Genomic DNA, 25,291 nt, shown 5'->3' on the forward strand with positions numbered 1-25,291 from the left:
ACTTATTTTTGCCCTTCACATTAGTTTTGTTTCTCTATCTTTCGTCCACTACTATTATACATTATACACTACATTTGCTCTGGGCACCATTACCATCTGTGCCACTTGCTCTTCCTTGCTCCCTGCATTTCATCTGCATGAAAAATTTTCACATTTCTAGCTCTACTTCAGTTCTGAGGAAGTTTCACTCGACTGAAAGTTTTGCTGAATTTGCCCAGTACTTTCTCCAGTATTTGTGGTACTGAGCTTTTATACAGATGTTCTTACCTTGGCTTTGTCCCTCATAGATCCTTTGCCCAAGATGGACATTTTTGCGCCTGTTTCTTCCTGTAACCTCTTTAGCGAATTACCTCGTGGTCCGAGCAACTTCCCCACAAAATTGAACTATGGAAAGAGAAATAATCCAGTTAAAGGGTCTGTTTTCACATGCAGCCAGGTCTTCACTGCAAAACTCAAGAGAATTTTAAACATCAGCTTGCAACATCTACAAAGCTCGTTACATTCACTCGAATCTTTCTTGCAAAGCTTGCATTTATTGTCTTTCTTTAACTGCCTCAGAGAGAAACCAGCTTCTTGAGCATATCCTAGAGGAAAAAAAAAAGCTCCTTAAAAAGGTAATATTTAGAAGTGAATATGCTGGTCATTCTGCTCGTCCATGTTGAAGCATACAAGATGGAATGGAGCAATACATCGCTTGTGTCAGTTTTCCTGATTTTGTCCTTCTGGAGTGGTGATCCATTTGATGACAGCACACCTGCAATGCTGAGAGGACAGGAGTTCTACTTTACCTTCTATCACCTTTTGACTGCTCATCCCTCAGCTTTCATTGCTTACCTCCAATCCCAATCGTTTGACTCTCAGGCAAGGTTACATGCTTTGGCATCTCTGTTGGTTGTACTTAGCCACCCTTCTTCATAGGAAGGCCCCTGTAATTGTTGGCAGACTTTGGCCAACCAAAGGTAGTATCACAATTGCAACCTCTGCCTACTGAAAAATTTGGAAGAAATGAGCTGGTGGAACCTTCATGAAATACTTCCTCCAACTCCATTCTTTATCCCAGGGATACTAAGGTTTACTGTATAATACAGAGAAAGTGAGGACTGCAGATGCTGGAGATCAGAGTCCAAGAGTGTGGTGTTGGAAAAGCACAGCCAGTCAGGTAGCATCCAAGGAGTAGGAGAATCAACGTTTTGGCATAAGCCCTTCCACGGGACTGAGGTTTGTGTGCTGGGGGACTGAGAGATAAGTGGGAGGGGGGTGAAAGTGGTTGTGAACGGAAGAAGTAGATGAAGGTGGGGGTGCAAGTGATAGGTCAGAGAGGAGGGTGGAGCAGATAGGTGGGAAGGAAGATGGACAGGTAGAACCTGCCTTCTTGAACGGTCCAACCTGTCCACCTTCCTTCCCACCTATCAGCTCAATCCTCCTCTCTGACCTATCACTTTCACCCCCGCCTCCATCTACCTATCACATTCCCACCTACCTTTCTCCCAGCCCCACCCCCTCCCCTTTATCTCTCAGCATCTCCCCCCCACCCCCAGCCACAAACCTCATTCCCGTCGACGGGCTTATGTCTGAAATGTCGACTCTCCTGCTCCTTGGGTGCTGTCTGACTGGCTGTGTCTTACTGTATAATAAGTATGGTCAGAGACTAGGTAACCCAAAATAGGCCACCATAGATCTTCTAATGTTAGAAAGCAGTTACATCCCTCAGTTCAATTAATAACTGAGCACTCAGTAACTTGTTAGGGTTAGTGAGGATACTCCTGCTGATTCTATTCTCCTACTGAAAAGGAAAATGAAAGTCCTTTCTGTCTAAGGTGTCTTGAGTATAATGTATAAGGGGTAGGATGGATCAATAATGCTGTAAAAGGCCGCTGGTATGCATGTTATAGTGAATTATTCCTCTTCCTTTTAACATACAAGCACACAAATTAGTAACTTATTTCTGCTCCTCAGTCTATTGAGCTTGTCCCAGTATTCAATAAGATGTTGGCCAATCTGATTACTCCACATTTCTGCCTACCTCAGCATATGACACTCACCCACCCAAATCCACCCACTTTTCTTATCAAGGATCTATCCACCTTTGTCTGAAAATTGAGGACGAGAGTAACCAAGACATGTGAATCTCTGAGAGAACAAGTTTCACCTCATCTCTGAAAATAAGAGGCTACCAATTTAAAACAAACAGTGATCCCTAGTTCTAGATACTCCCACAAGTAGAAACATCTGCTTCATACTCACCCTGTCAAGACCCTCAGGATCTTCTAGGTTTCAATCAAATCACTTCTCACCACTTTCAAATTTTAGCAGGTACAAATCTAGACTGTCTAACCTTTCCTCAAAAGGCAACCCATCCAAATATGCAGGACTGTTGTGTGAGACCTAACAAGTGGGAAGTGTAAAGCAAGCAAGTTTGAGTTTATAGTTCTGGCTCAGAAATGACCAGACTGTTTTTCTAATGGGTGAACAAAAATAAATTTCATAGTGAATCATAGAGTCATACAGATGGAAACAGACCCTTCGGTCCAACTCATCCACGCTGATTAAGTTTCCCAAACGAAACTACTCCCACTTGCCCGAGTGTGGCCCATATCACTTGAAACCTTTCCTATTTCTGTAGCTGTCGAAATGGCAGTTCATTCCACATATAAACCACCCTGTGTGTGAAGAAGTTGTCCCTCAAGTCCTTTTTAAATCTTTCTCCTCTCACCTTAAAAATATGCCCCCAAGTTTTGATCTCCCCCACCTTCGGGTAAAAGTCTTTGCTATTCATATTATCTGTGCCTTCATGATTTTATAAACCTCTGAAGGATCATTCCCCAACCGCCTACACTCCAATGAAAAAACTCCCAGCCTCCTTAAAACTCAAATTTTCCAATCATAAGCTAATAAATCTCAGCTGAACCCTCTCCAATTTAAAATATCAGTGGTCCTTCAAAACAACACCCAGCTATTTTTAGGGTTGCATGGTGGCTCAGTGATTAGCACTGCTGCCTCACAACACCAAAGACCTGGGTTCGATTCCTGCCTCGGGTGACTGTCTGTGTGGAGTTTGCACATTCTCCCCGTGTCTGTGTGGGTTTCCTCCGGGTGCTCCAGTTTCCTCCCACAGTCACAAAGATGTGCAGGTCAGGTGAACTGGCCCACGCGAAATTGCCCATAATGTTCAGGAAGATGTAGGTTAGGTGCATTAATTAAGGAAATTGTCGAGTAATAGGGTCGGGGAATGGGTATGGGTGGGATACACCTTGGAGGGTTGGTGTGGACTTGTTGGGACAAAATGGGATGTTTCCACACTGTAGGGATTCTACAAGCACTGTACTATTAATTAAATAAGCTTAATTACTGCAAAAGGTAGAAGTCCAGCAATATTGTGAGCAAAACAAGATGCCTACAAACAGGAAAGGGGCAGCAATCGTATCATTTATTTTAGAAAGGTTTGTTGAGAAGACTTAAGTCTTAGTCAGATCATCTTGGAGAATTCTTTGCTTTATTCAAATAGTGTCCTGAGATCATTTATGTCCCATTGATGAAGGCAGACATTGCCTTAGTATACTGTTTTATCCAAAACAATGTGATTGGAGAGTTCATGGGGAAGATCAGACATAACGGGTGCAATGTTCACTTTGGGCTGGGGAAACTAGAAGCAGGACTGATCATTGAATTGAGATACAGAATAGAATAATCAAACTGTCGGAGTGTTGACAGTAAGAGGTAGATAGAAGAGTAAACGTACTGGCAAATCTCTGAGATGTACAGATCAATAGGGCAGTAACATGGGATTTCAGCTATCTCAATATTAACTAGGAAACAATGTGCATGAATGAGACACAGGGAACTGAACATTTAAAACGCTTTTAGGAGAATTTCTTTTGAGCCAGCACACAGGGCATCAGATAAGAGAGGGGCTAATTCTGGACTTCAGGGAATTGAGCTCGGCAGGTAGGAAAGGTATTAGTTGGGGACCATGTAGGTGGAAGTGATCATAATCCTATGAGATTTAAGGCAGTTGTGAAAAGGAACAAAGGTAGTTCAGGAATGAAAGGTGTCAGCTGAGATGTAATTTTGCTAAAGTGGAAAAAGCTGCTTCAAAATAAATCAGTGCCAGATCAATGCGAGGCTATCAAGGAGGAAACAGTAAAGGTTCAGAACAAGTATTTTTCCTTAAAGACAAATGACGGGACTAACATATCCATCGACCCATCGATGATAGGAGACTTAAAAGGAGAGGTTAAAGGTGATAGGCACTGACTCAGAATTAGAATGCCTTATGATACATGGCACCACTTCCATTATGAAGATAAACCTGTTGACTTCAAATGACATTTTATTAAAACCTGTTCTGATGTACTGCAAACTCATGCTTCCATTAATTGGAGTTTCATTGGTGCAGTTCCAAACTATTTGCAGAGAACAACATGCAGAAAGCCAGACGTTAACTCAAGGTAGGAATTGGATTGAGGTGGGCAAGGGGCAGAGAGTGTGGCAGAGGCAGGGGTGTGGAAAGTGACAGACTACACAACTTCTGCACACCTCGTAATGGTTCCCTTTTAAGCCAATTGATCAACCACCCAACCAATGAACGCATCGATCAGGCAGCTCATTCACATGATGCCCATCATTAATGATCAGATTATTAGGGCTTCCTTCTCATGCATCCTCAACCTGAATTTACATTTGAAGAGGACTTTCTCAACTCTGAGACCAATTAAAGGACTATTCCACTTGCCCGCAGTCTCCTCATACTTCCCTGCTCGCTGAAGCATTTGGTGTTAACACCATCTTGCTTTCTACCTGGGGACATAGCTTCAGTAACCTCACCAGGTCAGCAAGGATAAATATAACTCACCAATTCTTCATCTCTCTCTCTCTCTCTGAAAACCAACTCACACCACTCCTCTCATTCCCATCCTCAACATTCTAATAATTACCTCTCATCTTCCTCCACATTCTTTGGCTTAAATTAAAAACACACATTAACAGCTCAGGTTGAGAATGCTGACTGCAGTTCGCATGGCACACTCTTCCTTTCACGCTTGCACAATTAACGATTCTGACAGAGCTCTTCCATCATTTCACATCGCTCAAAGTACAACTATCACACACTCCCCACCCACACTATAACTTGTTTTTTCTCTACCTCTCGATAAATCCTCTGGCCCTGATACTGACTCGAAGATGGGGAAGAAGCATGCTGCAGAGTAGGGCGAAAAGCAGAAACCCTGGGAATGGCAGGACTTCATTATTATTAGATGTCCCTTCCCAACTGGTATTCGAGCACATTGATAGGCTGGCTAGCTGGCAGGCAGGAGACACAGCTGGACAAGGTTACAGGCTGCAAATCCCCAGAGATAACCCCCAAAAAACAGGGAAGACTGGAATTGGAACAGTGGCTAAACTCCAGTGGCTGAACAGGAAGACTGAGATTTGGAAAGGAACAGTCAGAGTAAGATGTGATAGAATACTCCCCACTTGCCTGAATGGGTGCAGCTCAAACAAGACTAAAGAAGCTTGACACTATCCAATAAAAAGCAGCTTGCTTGGTTAATACCACATCCATAAACATTCACTCCTTCCACCACTAATGCTCATCAGCAGCTGTGTGTACAATCTGTACATAGATGCACTGTAGAATTCCTTAGCTCCTATCTAGAAGGACCAGGGCAGCAGATACATGGGTACATCATTACCTGCAAGTTCCTCACCATCCTGACTTGGAAATACATCACCATTCCTGCCGTGTCACAGGGTCAAAATCCTGGAATTTCCTCCCTAATGGCATTGTGGGTCACTCTACAACATGCAAACTGCAAGTAGGAATGGGCAATTATTACTGGCTAGCCAGGTGCCTACATCATGTCAAAGTCTGGACACCACAACCAATCTCAGCAATAGTGATCATCAAACTATCATCAGTGGTGATAAAAATCCATCTGCTTCATTAATGCCCTTCAGGAAAGGAAATCATCTACTCTTACCTAGTCTACATGTGATTCCAGATTCAGAACAATCTTGTTGGCTGTTAACTGCCTCTGAAATGATCCTAACGAGTCATTCAGTTCAAAGATAATTAGGAATCAATGATAAATGCCGCCTAGCCAGCAACCCTCACATCCCATGAATTAATTAAAGGATGACGACTGGGAAGGAGGGAAAGATCAAAACCTCTCTGTCAGTATATCTCCATTTTCATTCCTCCTCTCCACTCTCAATGAAGACCTGCCCAAATTTAGTAGTGGACCAAACTTCCTCAGTGCCAGTCTGTAGTTAAAAGCTCACAGGTCAGTATTGCTGAGCACGCTCTGGGTCATGCTGTTTCAGAGTCTGACCAATTCTCACCCATCTTTCATTGTGTCCCAATTAGCTGAGTTATCTGGATGGCTGGTTTGCAATTTAGGACAAGGCATGCGTTCAATTCCTGCACCGATTGAGGTTATCAGAAAGGACTCTCCTCACCCCTCGCCTGAGGTGTGGTGACCTTCAAGTCAAACCACCGCTAGTTGTCTTTCTCTAATAAGCAGCAGCCTTGTGGCCCAGTACGACCATGGGACTTTCTTTAAAAATGCTGGAAAATGTGCCTCCCAAATGTCAAACTGTCAAAGGAAATCTACCTCCCTTGCCAAGGCATTCTTAGGGGGGGCTCAAGTGGGTTGATGTTGCAAAATTAGCAAGGCTGGGAAATCCTGGAGATGGGTCCACAGTCTTAGAGTATGAGTTGACCATTTAGAACTGAGATGAAGAAATGTAAACTGAGCTGTAGAGTATATTTAACATATAATTTTGCTACTAAGGGAATGAAGAGATAACGGGGATAATGCAGCAAAGTCAAGTTGAAGCAGATCAGCCATTTTCTTGTTCAACAATGGATCAGGCTTGAAGAGCTGAAAGCTCCTATTTATGATCTTATGTACATTTATCATGAAAAGTCACTTTCCCCCTTTAAAAAATTCTAACATTGTAAAAATTACATATTTATGCACTACAATTTTGCCCTTCAAACAGTCTGACCTACTGAATCGAAACATGAATTGGTCTTTTTAGCCAGTATCATGACCAATACACTATTTCAGTTGTACCTGTTTGTTTAAGCATTTGTTTAACACAACATCAGACCAGATCTCGCTGCACCAAGGATCATGTAATCATCCATTACATAGGTAATTGTAGTGAAAGAGGAAAGAGCCCAGCCAAATGGAGCCCAAAACACAAGTTACCTGATCGGGGCTGTTAACATGGGCCAATCAGGGAGCCTTGGCTGAAAGATATACACAGGAGAGTCAGGGGTTCTGTTCGCTCCAGGCGCTGGCACTGAGTGAGCTGGTTCAGTGTCTTATACTGTGCATGTATAAATATAGGGTGACTTGGTGGTGGGATTTTGGCCTTTGTGGAGTTATTTCAGCATTTTACTGATGCCGTCATACTAGGTTTTACTTAACTAATTGTTTATGGGAAGAATTGCCCATCTGTGATTGTTCTTAAGAAGTTGATGGTGAGCAATCCTCGTGAACTGCTGTAGTCCCTCTGATTGAGTACACCCACAATGCCCTTATTCCAGGATTTCAACCCAGCGACAAGAATGAACAGCAATATATTTCCAAGTCAGGATGGTAAGTGGCTTTGGAGAGAAACTTGCAGCTGGTAAAGCTCTCATGTGTCTGCTATCCTTGGCCCTTCTAGATGGCATGTCTCATGGGTTTGGAAGGTGCTGTTGAAGATACTTTGGTGAATTTCTGCAGTATGAGCTCCAGATGGTAGGTAAGACCATGGGGTACTTGGGATCTTGGAAATTGGTGATGGTAGTTTGGGAGGTGGGTTGGGATTATTGAGACACTTTGCTCGGTATTAAGTAGGCTTGTAAATCCACCCCAAATGGTTTAAATTTTCATGGAAAACTTTGGCCAGATTCTAAACAAAACATTTTCTTAAATCACCAATGGCTGTTGGGATGGTAGCATTTAACATTTTATTCACCATACTGGAGACCAGGAACACTATGATGGCCTTTTGAATCTAACACTGAGGGTCTAAAATGATAGGAAATGAAGGAGGTGTTTGCCTGAGTTCCAAGATATCATAAAAAGCCTGCCCAAGTTTAGACAGGTGCTATTATCAAGACTATGTCACATGAAAAAAAAATCTTCTAGTCCTCATATTTTGAAAATAATGCAAAAAAGATGAGCTGCATTTAATAAATTAGTTGTTCATAAACATGATTTGCATTTCTACAGCGCCTTTCATGCCATCTGAATGAGGGCCGATTAAGTTATTTGGAATTCTGTTACTATCCATAAACACCACATTGATAACGATCACCGCAGACCCCTAAGCACAGGAGCTTTACTGGTATGCTAGTGCAGCACAGCCAGAGTGCTGTTCTGTCAGAGGTATTGTCTTCCCTTAGTTCTTGCCTCCTGCTTGGGTTTGTTATACACTGATAATGATGACCGTTTGATTAATAAGATTTGTTAACAACTCCATTATGAGTGGATCATGGGCTAACAGGATGGGAGAAGGCAGGCAAACTAAATGAATTTGGCCTTCATCTTTTTTGCAATTTCCAACACAGACAGACGAATGGGGACAGAAAAAAGAAAATAAGAATAATTTAAAAATAAATGCAATTGTGCAGAATTAATGTACTTTAGGGCTATATTAGATGGATGAAAAGAAATGGTCCAATAGTGTACTTCATCCACAACAATCTATAATCACTCCTTCTTAGTTTGTTAACTACGTTTTTAAGTCCCCAGAATTTACAACTATCACTTTTCACACCGCAACCATTTCCTAACTATTCTTATAACAGCATTCCTGACCAGATATTCATTTCATAACGATATTGATTGACACAAGCGCAGCGAAGTGAGAAGAGTAGCAATTCAGCAAGTAGAAACAGGAATATGTAAAATTGGACTAGAAATGATGGGCAATTTCGTGGAGAATTATCACAACAACATTTGTCATATTAGTTAATATTATGATAGCTAGAATTCTACACAACAATCGCATTTCCATTTTTTAAAAGAAGTTTTTATCAATTTTACGTAGAGTATTCATCACTTGTCCAGGAGAACACTGATCACTTCTGAATCAGTGTGAAATTATTCATGCAACTTGTCATTAACTGTGTATTATGTACAAAACGTTTTTCAGCTTTTTGAGAAAATGTCACGAGCAGTAAATTGAATGTTTTTGCAAATTCCATAGATAGCACCAAACTTAAAGTAGCTTTTCATCTTAAAATCATACATAGAATGTTTTATTCACCTATTCTTTTTCTATCATTAACTGTAAACCTTATGCTATTTCAATATGCATTAACAACAATAGTCCACCTGCACCTCAAAAATAACTTTTTCAGTAAAAAGGTGACTTGTACAAGGTTTTGACTTTGAAGTTTGGTGACAATGTTCCAAATTTCTATGTTCTGTGAAGAAACATCTCCTGATGTCACAGCAGCCCAGCCTTGCTATAATTTTCAAGTAGTATTGAACTAATGCTGCATTATGAACAGAATGGCCTCTTTCTGTACCATAACATTTTTTCAAATTCTGTGCTTTGCATATTGAAGTTATAGCTTCAGCTTGGTGACTTGGCATTCTACGTTGCATTCTCACTATCTGACATTGTTTAAGCTCGGCTTAAATCACTATGGGACAGAAAGATGAGATTGACCCCAAGAACTACCTCAGTTGATTGAACCGTGGTGTTGGTGCTATTAAGCACCATGATCAAGCCATGTAGTCTATTGAGTCAACCAGCCTACAGGAGAAAAGTCATCATACAAACTAGATTGAGCTTTTTGAGGAGAAAGTGAGGACTGCAGATGCTGGAGATCAGAGCTGAAAATGTGTTGCTGGAAAAGCGCAGCAGGTCAGGCAGCATCCAAGGAGCAGGAGAATAGACGTTGCGGGCATGAGCCCTTCTTCAGGAATGAGCTTTTTGAGGAAGCTACCAAAAAGATTGATGATGGCAGTACAGTACATGTTGTTGAATTAGATTTTAGTAAAGCCTTTAACAACTTTCCACATGGTAGACTAACTAGTAAGGTTAGGTCACATGGGATTCAGGGTGAGCTTACCAATTGGATACATAGTTCTCTTTATGGTAAGAGACAGAGTAATAGTGGAGGGCTGCTTTTTGAACTGGAGGCCTGTGACCAGCAGTGTTCCACAGGGATCAGTTCTGGATACTCTTTTGTTAGTCATTTATATAAATGATTTGTATGAGAATATGGAAGGCATGGTTAGTAAGTTTGCAGGCACCAAAATTGATGGCATGATAGACATTGAAGGAGTGTCAAATGGGTCAATGGGCTGAAAAATGACAGATTGAATTCAATCTGGATAAATGCGAGGTATTTCATTTTGGTACAGCAAACAAGGGTAGGCGCTCACTAATTTTGAGAAGATTTCTAGCTCAGGTTGAAGTTCTGGATGTAGGTTTGCTCGTTGAAGTGGAAGGTTCAGTTTCAGATGTTTCAACACCATACTAGGTAACATCTTCAGTGAGCCTCCAGACAATGCATTGCTGATGTTTCCTGCTTTCTATTTGGGTTTCCTTAGGGTGGTGATGTCATCCCTGTGGTGATGTCATTTCCTGTTCTTTTTCTCAGGGGTGGTAAATGGGGTCCAAGTCAATGTGTTTGTTGCGAGAGTTCCGGTTGGAATGCCATGCTTCTAGGAATTCTCGTGCATGTCTCTGTTTGGCTTGTCCTAGGATGGATGTGTTGTCCCAGTCGAAATGGTGTCCTTCCTTATCTGTATGTAAGGATACTAGTGAGAGAGGGTCATGTCGTTTTGTGGCTAGTTGATGTTCATGTAATTTGGTGGCTAATTTTCTCCCTGTTTGTCCAATGTAGTGTTTGTTACAGTTTTTGCATGGTATCAGACATGTAGTTTAACCAACATTAAGCAGGAAAAAAGCAGGAACTACATTGAAAAGGTGAACGCACTACTGGCAGATACCAAAACTTACCAACAAGTGGCGATAGACCCAACCCCACAACTAGAGAACCGAATCACAGCCCTACTCAAAACACTTCGGAAATCTGAAGAACCAAATAAGACCGACATCCAAAAATGAAACTAGGATGGGGATTTCAAGATCAGTGGGCATATTTTTAAGGTGAGAGGAGTGAAATTTAAATAAGGACATGACAACCAATTAAGACAAAGGGTGGTTTGCATGTGAAATGAACTTCCTGACATTTGGATAGATACAGGAATAGAAAATTAAAGCTATATGCACAATTTTATCAATCAAATGTTAATTTAGTGGGCCAAATATTCAAGTTCTCACAATTTTATCTTTGAGGTTTAAGATGGCCACTCTCTTAACAGTTAATCCCTGGATTTTATGGTCAATCTGCTGCAAACAATGCACAGAGGTAGTTTCTAAATGCTTGCAATACCGTTTACTAAATTTACTGGAACAAAATGGATGTGTTTGACAGATTACTGAACAGACCCCTTGTTTCCAAACTCCAATTTTTGAAATTCATTGTAAAGAAAAGACTTGCACTGATATAACACTTTTCAGATCCACCAGGTGCTCTGTAACATTGATCCGGTTTGTTAACTCTCACCCTTCAACTCCACCAATTGGTCATACTGTCTCTATGCCTATAAGATACTCAATGATCCCCGCAGACACAATCACATCCATTGGAACACCATCACCTGGGGGTTCCTCTCCAAGTTACACACATTGTAATTTGGCATTATTGCCAAGTCAGAATCTTGGAACTTCCTCTGGTTGCCCTTCTATAGGAAAGATATTGTTAAATTTGAGAGGGTACAGAGAAGACTTACAAGGGTGTGGCCGGGATTGGAAAGTTTGAGTTAAAGGGAGAGGCTGAGGGATCTAAGATAGCGGCGATCTGAGAAGATCACACTGCAGAGCTTTGCATCGCAGCAGGAGCAGGACGCTCCTTTAACCCACCCAACCCAGGTCATCAGGATTTCTTGGGGTGTTGGAAAGATTGTGGAGCCCCAAGAAACATTTAAAAATTGACTTACCTGTATTTTCAAGTGTCCAGAAATGCCTAAAAAGGGAGGAGGAGCATCTGAGGCCGGGCCTGCAGCTCAGCCTGCAGCAGTCTCGGAGCCGATTACTCTCCAGAACCTGGTGAACCAGCTCTCGAAATCTCATGAGATGTTGGGGAAACAGATTGAAGAGAAGCTGGCTCCAGTCTCTCTCATGCTGCAGAAGCTGAGAGACCTGGAGAAGAGGACTGATGAGGTGGAGCAAAATGTCACAGTGGTAGAAGCTGATGCCAGTTCATTCAAGGATGAGATCCAAGCCCTGAAGACGCAGGTTCATAATTTGCGTGACCAAGTTGAAAACAGGGGCAGGAGAAAAAACATTCGGATCATCAGTCTGTCTGAAGGTAAGGAAGGTGAGCAGCCTGCAGAATTTGTTGAAGATTGGCTTCCGAAATTCCTTGACTTGGAGACTGGCACGAGAGGATTGAAGATAGAGAGGGCTCACCGGTCTCAGCGCAGAGGTGGTGATCCAGGGGAAGGATCCAAAGGCCCTAATTTACGAGGGGCCGAAGATCATGTTTTTTCAGGACTTTTCAGCGGCAGTGATCCAGAAATGAAAATTGTATGATGGTGTCAGGAGAAGACTGAAGGAGCTTGGGATTCAGTACTCCCTGAGATATCCGGCAGTGCTTTGGATCATCTTAGATGGATCCATGCATCTCTTTGACACATCGGAGAAGTCAAGAGACTTTATGGACAAACTAACCTAACTTAAACAATTGTAGTATGTATAAATATTGTTGCTTGGGTATGCGTTTATCATTCTGTAAAAGAAATGGAGGAAATCCAGTTGAAGCTTTGTTTTTCCCTTTTATTTCCTCTATTGATAATAATTTGGTTCAAACTATGTCTGGCGGTGGTTAAGATGTACATTTTAAATTTCTAAGTTAGGGCATACCAAAGGATGGGTGGGGTATTTATTCCCCCTATTTTTTTATAAAATAATTTTTAAAATTCATATTGCTATTCTATGGGGTGTTTATTATTTTTAGCTTGTGCTTGCAATGCTGCTCTAGCTGAGAGAAGTGACGGTGGTTGAGATGGTTAGATAGGAGAAAGTGAGGACTGCAGATGCTGGAGATCGGAGCTGAAAATGTGTTGCTGGAAAAGCGCAGCAGGTCAGGCAGCATCCAAGGAGCAGGAGAATTGACATTCTGGGCATGAGCCCTTTTCCAGCAACATATTTTCAGCTGAGATGGTTAGATGACTATTTATGGGCAGTTCGGGATGGGTAGTTGCCCCCTCCGGGCAGGGGGTGAGTTCCCCTACTGAGCGCTATTGGAGCTTTATATGTTGGTTTGTTTTCTGGTTTTTGTTTTTATTTTTAATAATTTTGTATGTTTGTTAAATGTAGTAGTTTTAGTTTATGTAGTTTTTATATTTGGTGGACCATGTGACACTAAAGCTCAGCAATTTGTGGTTTGGGTTCCTCCTCTCTGGAATTTAAATGTAATTGCAGATGATTATGGCTAATGATTTGATTCAATGATGTACCTGGAATATCAAGGGAAGTCACTCTCCAATTAAGAGGAAGAAGGTACTTTTGAGTCTTAGAAAGGAGAAGGTGGATATTGCTTTGTTACAGGAGACACATTTGGATGACAAGGAGCATCTGAAATTACAGCAGAATGGCTTTGACCAAGTTTATTTTTCATCATTTAATACCAGAAGTAGGGGAGTGGCTATATTGATTAGGAAAAATCTCTCATTAAAATTGTTGGAATGTGTTAAAGATACATACGGGAGGTTTGTAATTCTTAAAGCCTTGATAAATGGGGAAGAATATGGTATTTTAAATTTTTATTGTCCCCCAGCTCATCCTCTTAAATTCTTGTTAGATGCTTTTTCAAAACTGATAAGTCTCAAGTCTCAGCACATCATTATAGAGTAGATTTTAACTGCCTCATGGACCCCACAGTAGACAAGTTGCCTAAAGGTCCTTCGATACCCTCTGCACAAACTAAACAGTTATTGGGTTTGTGTGGGGAATCCTTATGGTTAAGACTGAGGACGTTACAGTGGGTTCAAGGTACTGGCGAGTGGATCACTTTATTCTCATGGACAGTAAGTTTGTGGAGTATTTCTCTAGGGAATTTCAGGCATTCCTAGACATCGACATAGGCTCGGTTGATAGTTCATCTGTTCTCTGGGAAACTGCCAAAGCTTATGCCGGGGGTTAGTTATTTCATATTCCACCAGTAGGAAGCGGCAGAAGGGTGAGCAGCAACATCTCCTTGAAGCACAGTTGAAGGCAGCTGAAAAGGCCTATTTTGACAGACCCTCATTGGTCAAACTACAGAGGATTATGGCACTGCGGTCTGCACTAAATTCCGTGCTTACGCAGACGGCAAAGAAGGAGCTGGCTTTTGCAAAGCAAAGGTTATACGAGCATGGTGACAAGCCAGGCAAATACTTAGCATACCTTGTCAGAAAGAGAAGTGCCCCACAAACCATTGCAGCGAATAGGGAAGGGTCTGGGAACCTAACATGTGATTCTAAAAAGATTAATGTGGCGTTCCAGAGATTCTACTCTACGTTATATCAGTCTGAGAATTGTGACGAGGAGCAGGCCAAAGTGGAATCCTTTTTTAGAGATCTGAAGCTCCCGAGTGCGACTTCTGAACAACTGTCCTTTCTCAATGCCCCATTACCACAGCAAGAAGTGCAGGAAGCTGTGAGGCAGCTTCAGAGTGGAAAGGCGCCCGGTCCTGACGGACTTCCCAGTGAATTCTATAAGGAATTTATAAGTATACTGTCAGGGCTGATGCTGAATATGTTTAATGATTCATACAGTCATGATTGTCTCCCACCCTCTGGGAGAGGCCAATATTTCACTTATCCTTAAAAAAGGAAGGATCCGGAAGAGTGTGCTTCATACAGGCCCATCTCGCTCTTAAATGTGGACTTTAAGATCCTCTCTTAGGCTCTCGAGTTAAGGCTGGAGACTGTGTTACCCTGTATTATTAAAGAGGATCAGACGGGCTTCATAAAAGGGTCACAGATCCTCCAATAACATTAGGAGGCTGCTTAACGTAATTCAAGCATGCCAACAGCAGTCAATACAGGGATTGATGATTTCTTTAGATGCAGAGAAGGCATTTGACTGAGTTGAGTGGCTGTACCTTTTCTACACTCTAGACTGGTTTGGTCTGGGCGAAGTTTTCATAAGATGAGTAAAGCTTCTCCACAGTGTACCTCTCGCGGCGGTCATGACCAACGATCAAGCAATTTTAATATTTCTAGGGGCAGCCAGCAGGGCTGTCCCCTTTCACCATTACTTTTTACATTGGTGATTGACCCGTTGGCAGAGGCCATTCGTGGGGATCTCAATATATCAGCTCTAGAAGTGGGGTCAAAATTACATAAGATCTCGCTGTATGCAGACGATGTTCTAATTTTCTTGACAAATCCAGCAGTTTCAGTGCCTTGCCTGATACAATGCATTCACACGTTTGGCGCTTTTTCAGGGTAAAAGATTAATTTTGCTAAATCAGAGGCTATTCTTATGGGTGGTCTTACGAAAGAGTGCACTCTTGAGAGTGACTATAGATTCCCATTTAGATGGTCACAGGGGGGTTTTGTGTATTTGGGCATATTCATTACTCCAGTTCTGGATTGGCTGTTCAATGCCAGTTTTACTCAATTATTTGAAAAAAATTAAACAAGATCTCCAAAGATGGGAGGCACTTCCAGTCTCGTGGTTGGGTCGGATAGCACTTATTAAGATGAATATTCTCCCTCGTTTGCTATACCCTATACGCATGCTCCCCCTGATTTTCAATAAACAAACACTCAGGAGACTGAACGGTTGGTTCAGCTCCTTTATCTGGCACCGTAAACGGCCCCTCATTAAATTAGCCAACAGTTGCCTCACAGATTGGGAGGAGTAGACCTTCCGGACATTAAAAATTACCAATTAAGATCATTTTTGACCTACGTGAGTGATTGGGCTTGTGGGGACCCTCTTTCAATATGACTAGATAGATATCGAAGCCTCCCAGGCAAGGTGCCCCCTTGCCAGTTTGCTGTTTTTGGACAAGGTGAGGACAGTTAGGGAATATTGCCATAACCCAATATGTTAAAGCATGTAGGGCAATTCGGCAGAGGGAAGGTAATATTGTCAAAACATCTTTGTTGACACCTTTAGTGGGTATGCCGGGTTTTCAACCGAGTATGATAGATTCAGGATTTAAACGTTGGGCAGCTAGGGGTATATCTTGCATGGGTGATTTATTTGAGGGAGATGTAATGATGTCCTTCGATCAGTTAGTACGGAAGTACGAGTTACCTAATAGAGACCTCTTTTGTTTTTTTTCAAGTTAGGGATTTTATTCAAAAAAGACCACACTTTTGACTCTTACAAATCTGACATAGAAAAAGGGGTACTAAGGGCTAAGAGTACACTCTCTGTCAGTACTTTATATCACCAACTGGGGGGTGCCACCTCAGATGAGTCTGATCGACTCTGCAAGATCTGGGAAAGAGGGCTGGGTGTTGAAGTTTCTTCAGAAGCATGGGAGGATATTTGGGAGAATGCAAGGAAGATATCAATTTGCAATAAGACCCATGATTTACAGTTGAAGATTGTCCATAGGGTCCACTTAGCCCCAGACCGTGTGTCAAAATTTAAACCGGGGTATCTTCAGCATGTCCCAAGTGCAAGGCCTGCACGGGCACTCTTACCCATTGTCTTTGGTCTTGTGACAGGCTTCAAATATATTGGAGCGCTATGGTGGGTGCAATGGAGAGGATTTTAGGTGTAGGGGTGGAGAAAGACCCTATATCTCTCCTTTTGGGCCTACCCATTGTATTTCCTGCGGACGCACATAAGAAAATATTTTTCAATATTTTACGTTCTGTGCAATGAAGAATATCTTGCTAGGTTGGATATCCGAAAACCCCCCCAGGCCTGTCGGGCTGGCGGAACATTGTTATGGAGCATATTCCCCTGGATTTTCTCACAAATATGGTACACCACAAAACTGAGAATTTTTACAAGACATGGCAACCCTTTTTGAAATACCTGGACACAGATTTATCTGCCACACTAACAAGGGCTTTTATATAGCCGTAACGATTGTGTTTCATGAGTCCAATATCCAGGGAGGAGAAACTGTGAATGTATGAGTGTTTTGTTTGGCTGGGCTGAATTATTATTATTTATTTGTTTGTTGTTAGGTATTTATCTATTTAGTTCAATAGCTAGTTTAGTTTTTTTTAATTTTATACTTCTCTATATATGTTTATACATTCGTATAGGAGGGTGGGTTGGGGAATTTTTTTTATTATTTGGGTTTAGTTTTGTACTATTTTTGTACAGTTTTGAATTGCATTGTTTTGTATTTGTTGTAATATTTAAAAATCTATTTTTTCTTAATAAAAATATATTATATAAAAAAAAAGGAGAGGCTGAATAGGCTGGGTTTTGTTTCCCCTGCAATGTCAGAGGCTGACAGGTGTCCTTACAGAGGTTTATAAAATCATGAAGGGCTTGGATAGGATATAGGTTTAAGGTGAGAGGGGAAGTTTTAAAAAGGACCTGAGGACTAACTTGTTCTTGCAAGCATGTATGGAATAAGGCGCCAGAGGAAGTGGGTATAATTATGAAGTCAAGCTCATCTGAGTGGGTATATGAACAAGGAGGTTTTGGAGGGATATGGACCAAATGCTGGCAAATGGGACTAGGTCAGATTGAGGTGTCTGGTTGGCATGGACGAGTTGAACCGAAGGATCAGTTTCCATGGTGACATGCTCTATGACTCCAGCAACATTACAAGTGTCCCTACATCCCAAGAACTGCAGTTGCAATAGCAGTTAGAGTGGACAATAAATGTTGACCAAGCCAGCAATACCTCATCCTATGAATAAATAAGAAAACCATTAACACCCATAACTATACACCCAATAAGCATTACGTACAGAACTCATTCGCCTTATAATGACATCCGCAGTTTTTATTTGAGCATCTCAAAGACCTATCAAATGAACAGTCACTCAAAATCCACTTGGAAAAACAAGTCATTATCTCCTTTGGAGTTATCAATATAAATAAGTTCACAGGTTCCCTGACAGCTACATCAACAACCCCTGCTGTGTTGATCACATTAGTCTGTTTGGAGCTCAGACAACCATTGAGATTGCAGAACTGTATCAACAGAACCTTCAGAGAGAAACACATTTAAACCTTTGAAGATACTCAAAGAGCTCAGTCATCTGTTCAAGTGGTGATGCAGTGAAACCAAAGCCTGAACCATCAATCAGAGGGTTCAGCCACATAAACATAAACTTTCTAATTGCTGTCAAAAAGCAGCCAAAAAATGTAAACACAAAAACTCAGAAGTCAGTTCACACAAACAAGTAGGCATTTTGGTACTGCCAGTGGAGAATGGAGAACTTGGATGAAGCTGGTCAAGTTGCTGGTCACTGATCTTTTCAATCTGATCATCAATCATTGCATTAAAATGTATTTCATTTATGAAATGGCATTTGATTACAATATATGAAGTTGACATCTTTTGAAGTTGATTGTCAAAGACTCCTGGGCTGGAGATCATGCCTTCATTCCTGCTTCTGCACGAAATGTCGACTTACCTGCTCCTTGGATGCTGCCTGACCTGCTATGCTTTTCCAGCACCACACTCTTGACTCTGAGCTGGCATGACCCATGTTGATTTCCATAGGAGCCCTGACCCCATGAACATTGTGGGATTTTCTACTCCATAACAGAGCCAACAACTTGGGACTGATATGTGTGGGCTCACTGCCTAAATTCACATTCAGTGCCAGGGAAGAGTGTTGGCAATGAAAAGCCCTTGTCCAGAAACAAGGTTTTGATCTTGTGTGTAGCCAGCAAAGGGCAAAACTCTCCTTGAAGCCCCCAGATGCAAAATGCTATAGTTCATTTGCGTTGTCAGTATTCTTAGCAGCCAGAGAGTGAAATCTGAACAGACCCCTGGAGTCTGTCTCTGGTTTAATATATTTTGGACTTGGTCTTTCGGCTGAGCATAATGGCACAGCTCATTACAATAACCAAATAAAGCCAGTGGACCCATTTCCTACATTCACAGCACCAGCCTGGACAGAAACTTAGAGTGTGCACTGCTCAGTGTGTAATTTGATCTCTAGCCCAAGTAAAACCATCCCACAGTTTGCCACCAATATGCATGGTTAAATCATTCCACTATTCCATGAATGGATGTTAATTCATTGGACTTCATCTAATTAATATGTAAATTTAATTGGGGTTACAAAATGGATTGTTAACTGACTTCTTGGGCCTATTACAAAACTCTTCCTAATTTTTGATAAGACAATAGTATTTTAACACTAACTGCAGTTGATTACCTACTCTTGCATGGAGTTAGGAGCCAATTGTACAAGCATGGGGTTGCACAGGTGGCTCAGTGGTTAGCACTGTTGCCTCTCAGCACCAGGGACCTGTGTTTGATTCCAACCTTGGCCGACTGGCTATGTGAAGTTTGTACATTCTTCCCATGTCCACATGAGTTTCCCATAGTGTCCAGGAATGTCCAGACCAGGTGAAATAGCCATAGGAAATGCAAAGTCATGGAATTTCAGAGGGTCGGTGTGGATTCAATGCGCCAAGTGGCCTGCTTCTACACTGTAGAGATTCCATGCTTCTAATAAGAACTTCCTGCCATTTTATTTCTTGCTTTAACAATGAACAGCTTGATGCTTAGCAGATGTAACACACTCTATCAGCAGAATTACGTATACTTTTCTTTTGTCACTAATGGCTATTAGAACATTTGTCAATTCCAAAACAAATTAAATGTGCAGTTGATGTGCAAATTTATCTTTGTGTTCGCAGCCTTGAATATACTTAATGACCCAATCCCAACAGCCCTCCAGGTAACTCGGTGAAATGGTGAACAAGATTGCTGGGAAGTGACCATTCACTGGGTGATTGTATGCATAACCTGTTGTTACTCATTAGCGAATAATGGGCATACTATATTGTCGACTGGTATTTCTGTCAAAACTAGGAAAGACATTAGTGTTTAGTTAGGTCTTTGCCTGTTATCTCACTATTTCTCATAATTTGGAAATCAAGGGCAACTTGTTGGTTACATCCTGCAATCCCTACCAATAATGGAAAGCTTTTTAATACCAAAGCAATATATCTGGCCCCATAAAAAAATCCTCAATTCTCTCTGGCTGCTAACCTCTTGGATTTCCTACACTGTAAACTCTGGCTGCTCATTGAACTTCCTTAATTGAAGTTAAGATGACCATTCACGTCATGTCATTGAATTAGAAATTCTCAATTGAAAATGTTTGCTGCTATTTGAGGGGCAGGGTAAAGACGTGGTGTCCAAGTCTGCAAGAAGCAGTAAAAATAATTTGTCTTTTCTTTTTCTTCCAAAGGTTTACTTCACATCTAAGGAGTTCAAGTTGATGCATTATACGAGTAATAAAATAATGTACTTGGAGCATATAAGTTTAAGAGCTGATCAATATGAGTAAATTAACTGGCAGTCAGTAAAACATATAAAACAGAAAGAACTTGGTTTTGTACCATACCTTTGACAACCCCAGGATATCCCATAGCGCTTTACAGACAATTAATTACTTTTTGAAGCATCGTTATGGTGATCATGCAACAAGCAGCCAGTATGCACTTGGGAAGATTTGAGAAACAACACTGAAAAAATTGCCAGATCATTTTTTTAAAAAATGAGGTTGATTGAAGGTAAATATCACTGAGACAGAAATAAACATTCCTCTCCTCTCTGAAATAGTGTCATCAAATCTTTTACACACATCTTAGAGGAGAGAGAGGTAGACTTGGTTTATTGCCCCATTATAAGATGAGACTTCTTATAAGGGCATAAGCTAAATGTGATAATAAGGTGTTGGGAGGTTAGAGTGGCAGATGACTGCATCACTCCATCAGTGCTTAAATCTCAGGAGTGGGATTTGAACTCACAACCTGTTGACCTGGAAGTGAGAGTGCTACCTTTGGAACTGAAACTGGCAAAGGCAAGAAAACATTCATCTTCAGTAAAAGTGATGGGTTGGGCTTTCTGGGATGTGACACTCTTATGGAGATCATTCTGGTCTTTATTTTTTATGAAAGAAGGCTGCTCTGCATTTTTGAGAGGAGGTTACTCTCAGGTATCCCTCAGAATTGCAGATCTGTACTTTTATTCCCTCATAAATAAGATGAAGGCAAATCTCACCCCTTTTCAATGCAGTCTGTAATAAAAAGTTCCTGACATCCACTTTGACAGCTGCTGTCAGTTAAGAACATAAAGGTAAGTGTGATAATAGGATGTTGAGGGGGAAAAGATGCCAGATGGGTACAGAGTAGAGTGCTAAGGGTAAAATGCCAGATAAGCAGGCATTAGGATGCCAGGTAAGTTTGATGAAAATTGGTCAAAGATACTTGAAGATAGCAGAGCAGGTAGATAAAGTGGTTAAGAAAGATGTGGGATACCTGCCTTCATGAGTCAAAGCATTGAATTCAAGAGCAAGGAGGTTATGATGGAATCATACATAATGTTAGGCAACAGCTGGAGTGCTTTGTGTAGTTTTGGTCTATAGGAAGGGTGTGATTGCACTGGAGAGAGTGCAAAGGAGATTCACTCAGATGTTGCGTGGCATGGAGAGATTCAGCTATGAAGACAGACCAGATAGGCTGTGGTTGTTTTCCTCAGATCAAAGAAAGCTGAGGGGGGACCTGGTTTGAAGTGTGCAATGTTCTGAAGTGCATTGACAGTGTAGAGAGGGAGAAATCTTTCCCCTTAATGGAAGGGTTAATAACCACAGGGCACTGTTTAAAGGCAAGGAGCAGCTGGGTAGGGGGATTTGCAGAAACATTTTTCATGCAGAGGGTGGTGGGTTCTGGAACTCACTGCCAAAATGGCTGATAGAGGCTGGAACCCTTAAAGAACCATTTAAATCAACATTTGATATGCTATAACATAGAGGACTATGAGCCATGTGCTGAAAACTGGGATGAAAATAAATTCATGTTTCATGGCTGGTACAAACACAATGGGCTAAAGGGCCTGATCCATGCTGTAAAAACTCTGACTCAATGCAACTCCCATCTGCCCTGTAAAAGTGACTACCTAGCCATCAGAAAATCTGGGCCAATACTCCAGTTCAGGTTCAACAAGCATTGCATAAAGGGTTATTATAACCTCTCTGCTATTGTACTCCCTGTCTCTGTTCAGCAAGTTCACATTCCAGATTTTTCACCACTTTTTCAACTGACCCGCTCCCTTCTCTCTTTATTCCTTTATTTCACATGGGTCTGCTCATTCCACCAGCCTGGCTTTTGAAGTTCATAACTCTCTGTATCACCGTTTACAAAAATTCAAAGTTTTTTTACATGTGCAGATGTAGACGCTGTGTCTTCGACATCCAAGTCCAGATCATTAATGTATAATTTAAAAAGGCAGTAATCCTAGTAACACTTACCATGTGGTTTGATGCCATATCAAGTGACGGCGAAAGAGAAACAATTGGGGTTAAAGGCTAACAAATCCCCAGGGCATGATAATCTATATCCCAGAGCACTATAGGAACTGCACCTAGAAATATTGGATGCCTTGATTGTCATCTTCCAAAATGTATATACTCTGGAACTGTTCCAACAAATCGCAAGGTACCAAATGTAACCCCACTATTTTAAAAAAAGGAGAGAAAAAATAAGAAATTACAGACCATTAACCTAGTGTTGGGAAAAAGCTGTAGTCTATCATATATCATGTGATAACACAACAATAGGGAAGCATAACAGGATTAGATAAAGCATGGGACTTATGAAAGGGAAATCATGCTGGTGCTTTTGAGGATGAATCTAGGGAATAGAACAGGGGGTACCAGTGTTTGTGTTGCATTTGGATTTCAAGGTGGCTTTATATAATGTTTCACATAATAGGTTAAGTGATCAAAAGTCATGCACACAGAATTGTTGGTAATATACTGGCTTGATTGCGAATTAGTCAACGGACCAGAAACACAGAATGGTCACAAATTGGTCTTTTTCCAGGTGGCAGTTAGAAACGGGTGAACAACAGGGATTAGTGCTTGGACCCCAGCCATTCACTATAACTTGGATGAAGGAACCAAACCTTGCCAAATTTGCCAATAACACAAAGTAGATGGGATTGTGAGCTATGAGGAGGATGTAATTTGAACAAGTTGAGTGTGTACATGGCAGAAGCAGTATAACATTGATAGATGTGAAGTTATACTCTTCAGTGCGAAAAACAGAAAATATTATTTAAATGATGATACATTGGGAAATGCAGATGTACAGGGAGAGCTGATTGGCCTTATATACCTTTTTAATTAAGGTAGACCAACAGATGCAGCAAGCCATTAGGAAGACAAATAATATGTTGACTTCCACTGCAATAGGATTTGAGTTCTAAAATAAGGATGTCTTGCTGTAGTTGGTATAACTATTGGCATAATGGCACCTGGAGTATTGTGCACAGTTTTGTTCACTTTCCCTAAAAGAGGATATACTTGTTTTAGAGGGAGTGTAGCAAAGGTTCATTAGGCTGATAATGAGGGTCGAAAAGTGTGGTGCTGGAAAAGCACAGCAGATCAGGCAGCATCTGAGGAGCAGGAGAGTTGACGTTTCAGGCATTAGCTGCCTGACCTGCTGTGTTTTTCCAGATCCACACTTTTCAACAGTGATCCCTAGTATCTGCAGTTCTCACTTTCTCCTAGCACTGAGGGCGGCAGGTCTGTTAGACGAGGAGAAAATTGCTTGACTGGGTCTATATTCAATAGAATTTAGCTGAACGAGGGGGGACCGGATTGAAATATAAAAAATACTAACACGGATAGACAGCATAGCTGCAGGAAGAAGGTTATCCCTGGTTGGAAATTCTCTAACAGGGGACACAGTCTCAGAACACAGCATAGATTATTTGGGATAAAGATGAAGAAACATTTCTTCACTCAGAGGGTGATCGACCTGTGAAATTCATTACCACAGAAGGCTGTAGAGACTGGGTCATTGGCTATATTCTAGAAAGGAATTGATTTATTTTTAAATCTAAAAAGTCATTAAGAGGTATGGAGAGAGTGCTGAAATATGGCTTTGAAGTAGAGAATTATCCATAATCACACTGAATGGCACAGCAGGCTCAAAGGGCCAAATGGCCAACTCCTGCTTCTAGTTTCTATGTTGTTATGAGTTTGGTTCAAGACAGACTGGTCAAGGAGAAGGCCAAGTCAAGAACTGTCCTCAGACCTAGACTTGAAAACAACATTGTTATATTGTGCATTAATACAATAGGTAACCTCTTATATATTCATGTCCACATGTTCTTAAACCTCTCGCATTCTGGATTATAATGTAATGTAGTCTGTTGTAGTGTTACCTTGTTCACACTGTGCTATTTATACTCGGCGATATTCAGCTCTGTGACATCATCACAAGGTTGCTCCAGTTTGTCAAGCTTTAGTCCCAATCATGAAAATTGATTAATACTTGTGTACATTCTCATGAATTACTTAGGTTACTTATTTATACAATATTTACTGTATATTTTCCTAAACCTTCCCCAATCTTTGACTTCATTTATCTTTATAAATAGGTAGATCAGGAAAGTCTATCACTAAGTTGAACAACATTTGAGGTTATGTTGGGGATTTTACTTCTTCTTTGTTGGCTTCTAATCCACAATTTAATTGACCTGCCTGAAGGATCTTGCAGTGATGTAACTGAAGTGTATCAGAATTATATGGTGGTTATATGTCTTCAAGTTCATTAGCAGATACTGTAGCTAGTTTCCTTCGGAAGATCCACATGTTGTTCTTCCTGTGAAGCTGATTCCTTGCAAAATTGAGCTGCTCTTCAAGGCTCTCTAAGCCATGACTATATATGCTGGGTTGGAATCAATTTGATTTGTTTGGCATGTTTTTCATACTGTCATGACTTTATAAGGAGTGACCTCTTTTACTAGAATAACTACATCATCAGTGCAAGATGGATGTGGAGTTTAGGAGTGACATGTGACAAGATACTTTAGTGTTACAGACTTTAGGATTTCATATTGATGTTGTCCTATGTGGTGTTTTGTTCAGATGAGAGGTATGTCTTCTCTGGTCAGACAGTTGATTGTACTTTAAAATATTCAAATATTCAATGTACTGTGTAGAATATTCTGCATTAATTGGAATTTTTAAGTATTGCTTCTTGAACAGTTTTCTAAACTGTATTCACTGTGATTTGGGCTGCTCATTCTAAA

At 41.1% G+C, this 25,291-nt stretch overlaps 1 protein-coding gene across 4 annotated transcripts in view; it reads right to left on the bottom strand.

The window, feature by feature from the left end:
• Positions 1-25,291, bottom strand: part of khdrbs2 (KH domain containing, RNA binding, signal transduction associated 2) — a 584,244-nt gene that overhangs the window by 354,172 nt on the left and 204,781 nt on the right. For all 4 annotated transcript variants that reach the window (XM_043681438.1, XM_043681448.1, XM_043681427.1 and 1 more), the window contains exon 3: positions 268-384. In XM_043681438.1, the coding sequence (XP_043537373.1) occupies positions 268-384 (117 nt within the window). The remainder of the gene's footprint in view (positions 1-267; positions 385-25,291) is intronic.

Source organism: Chiloscyllium plagiosum, chromosome 3 (assembly GCF_004010195.1).
Source record: "Chiloscyllium plagiosum isolate BGI_BamShark_2017 chromosome 3, ASM401019v2, whole genome shotgun sequence".
Lineage (NCBI taxonomy): Eukaryota > Metazoa > Chordata > Chondrichthyes > Orectolobiformes > Hemiscylliidae > Chiloscyllium > Chiloscyllium plagiosum.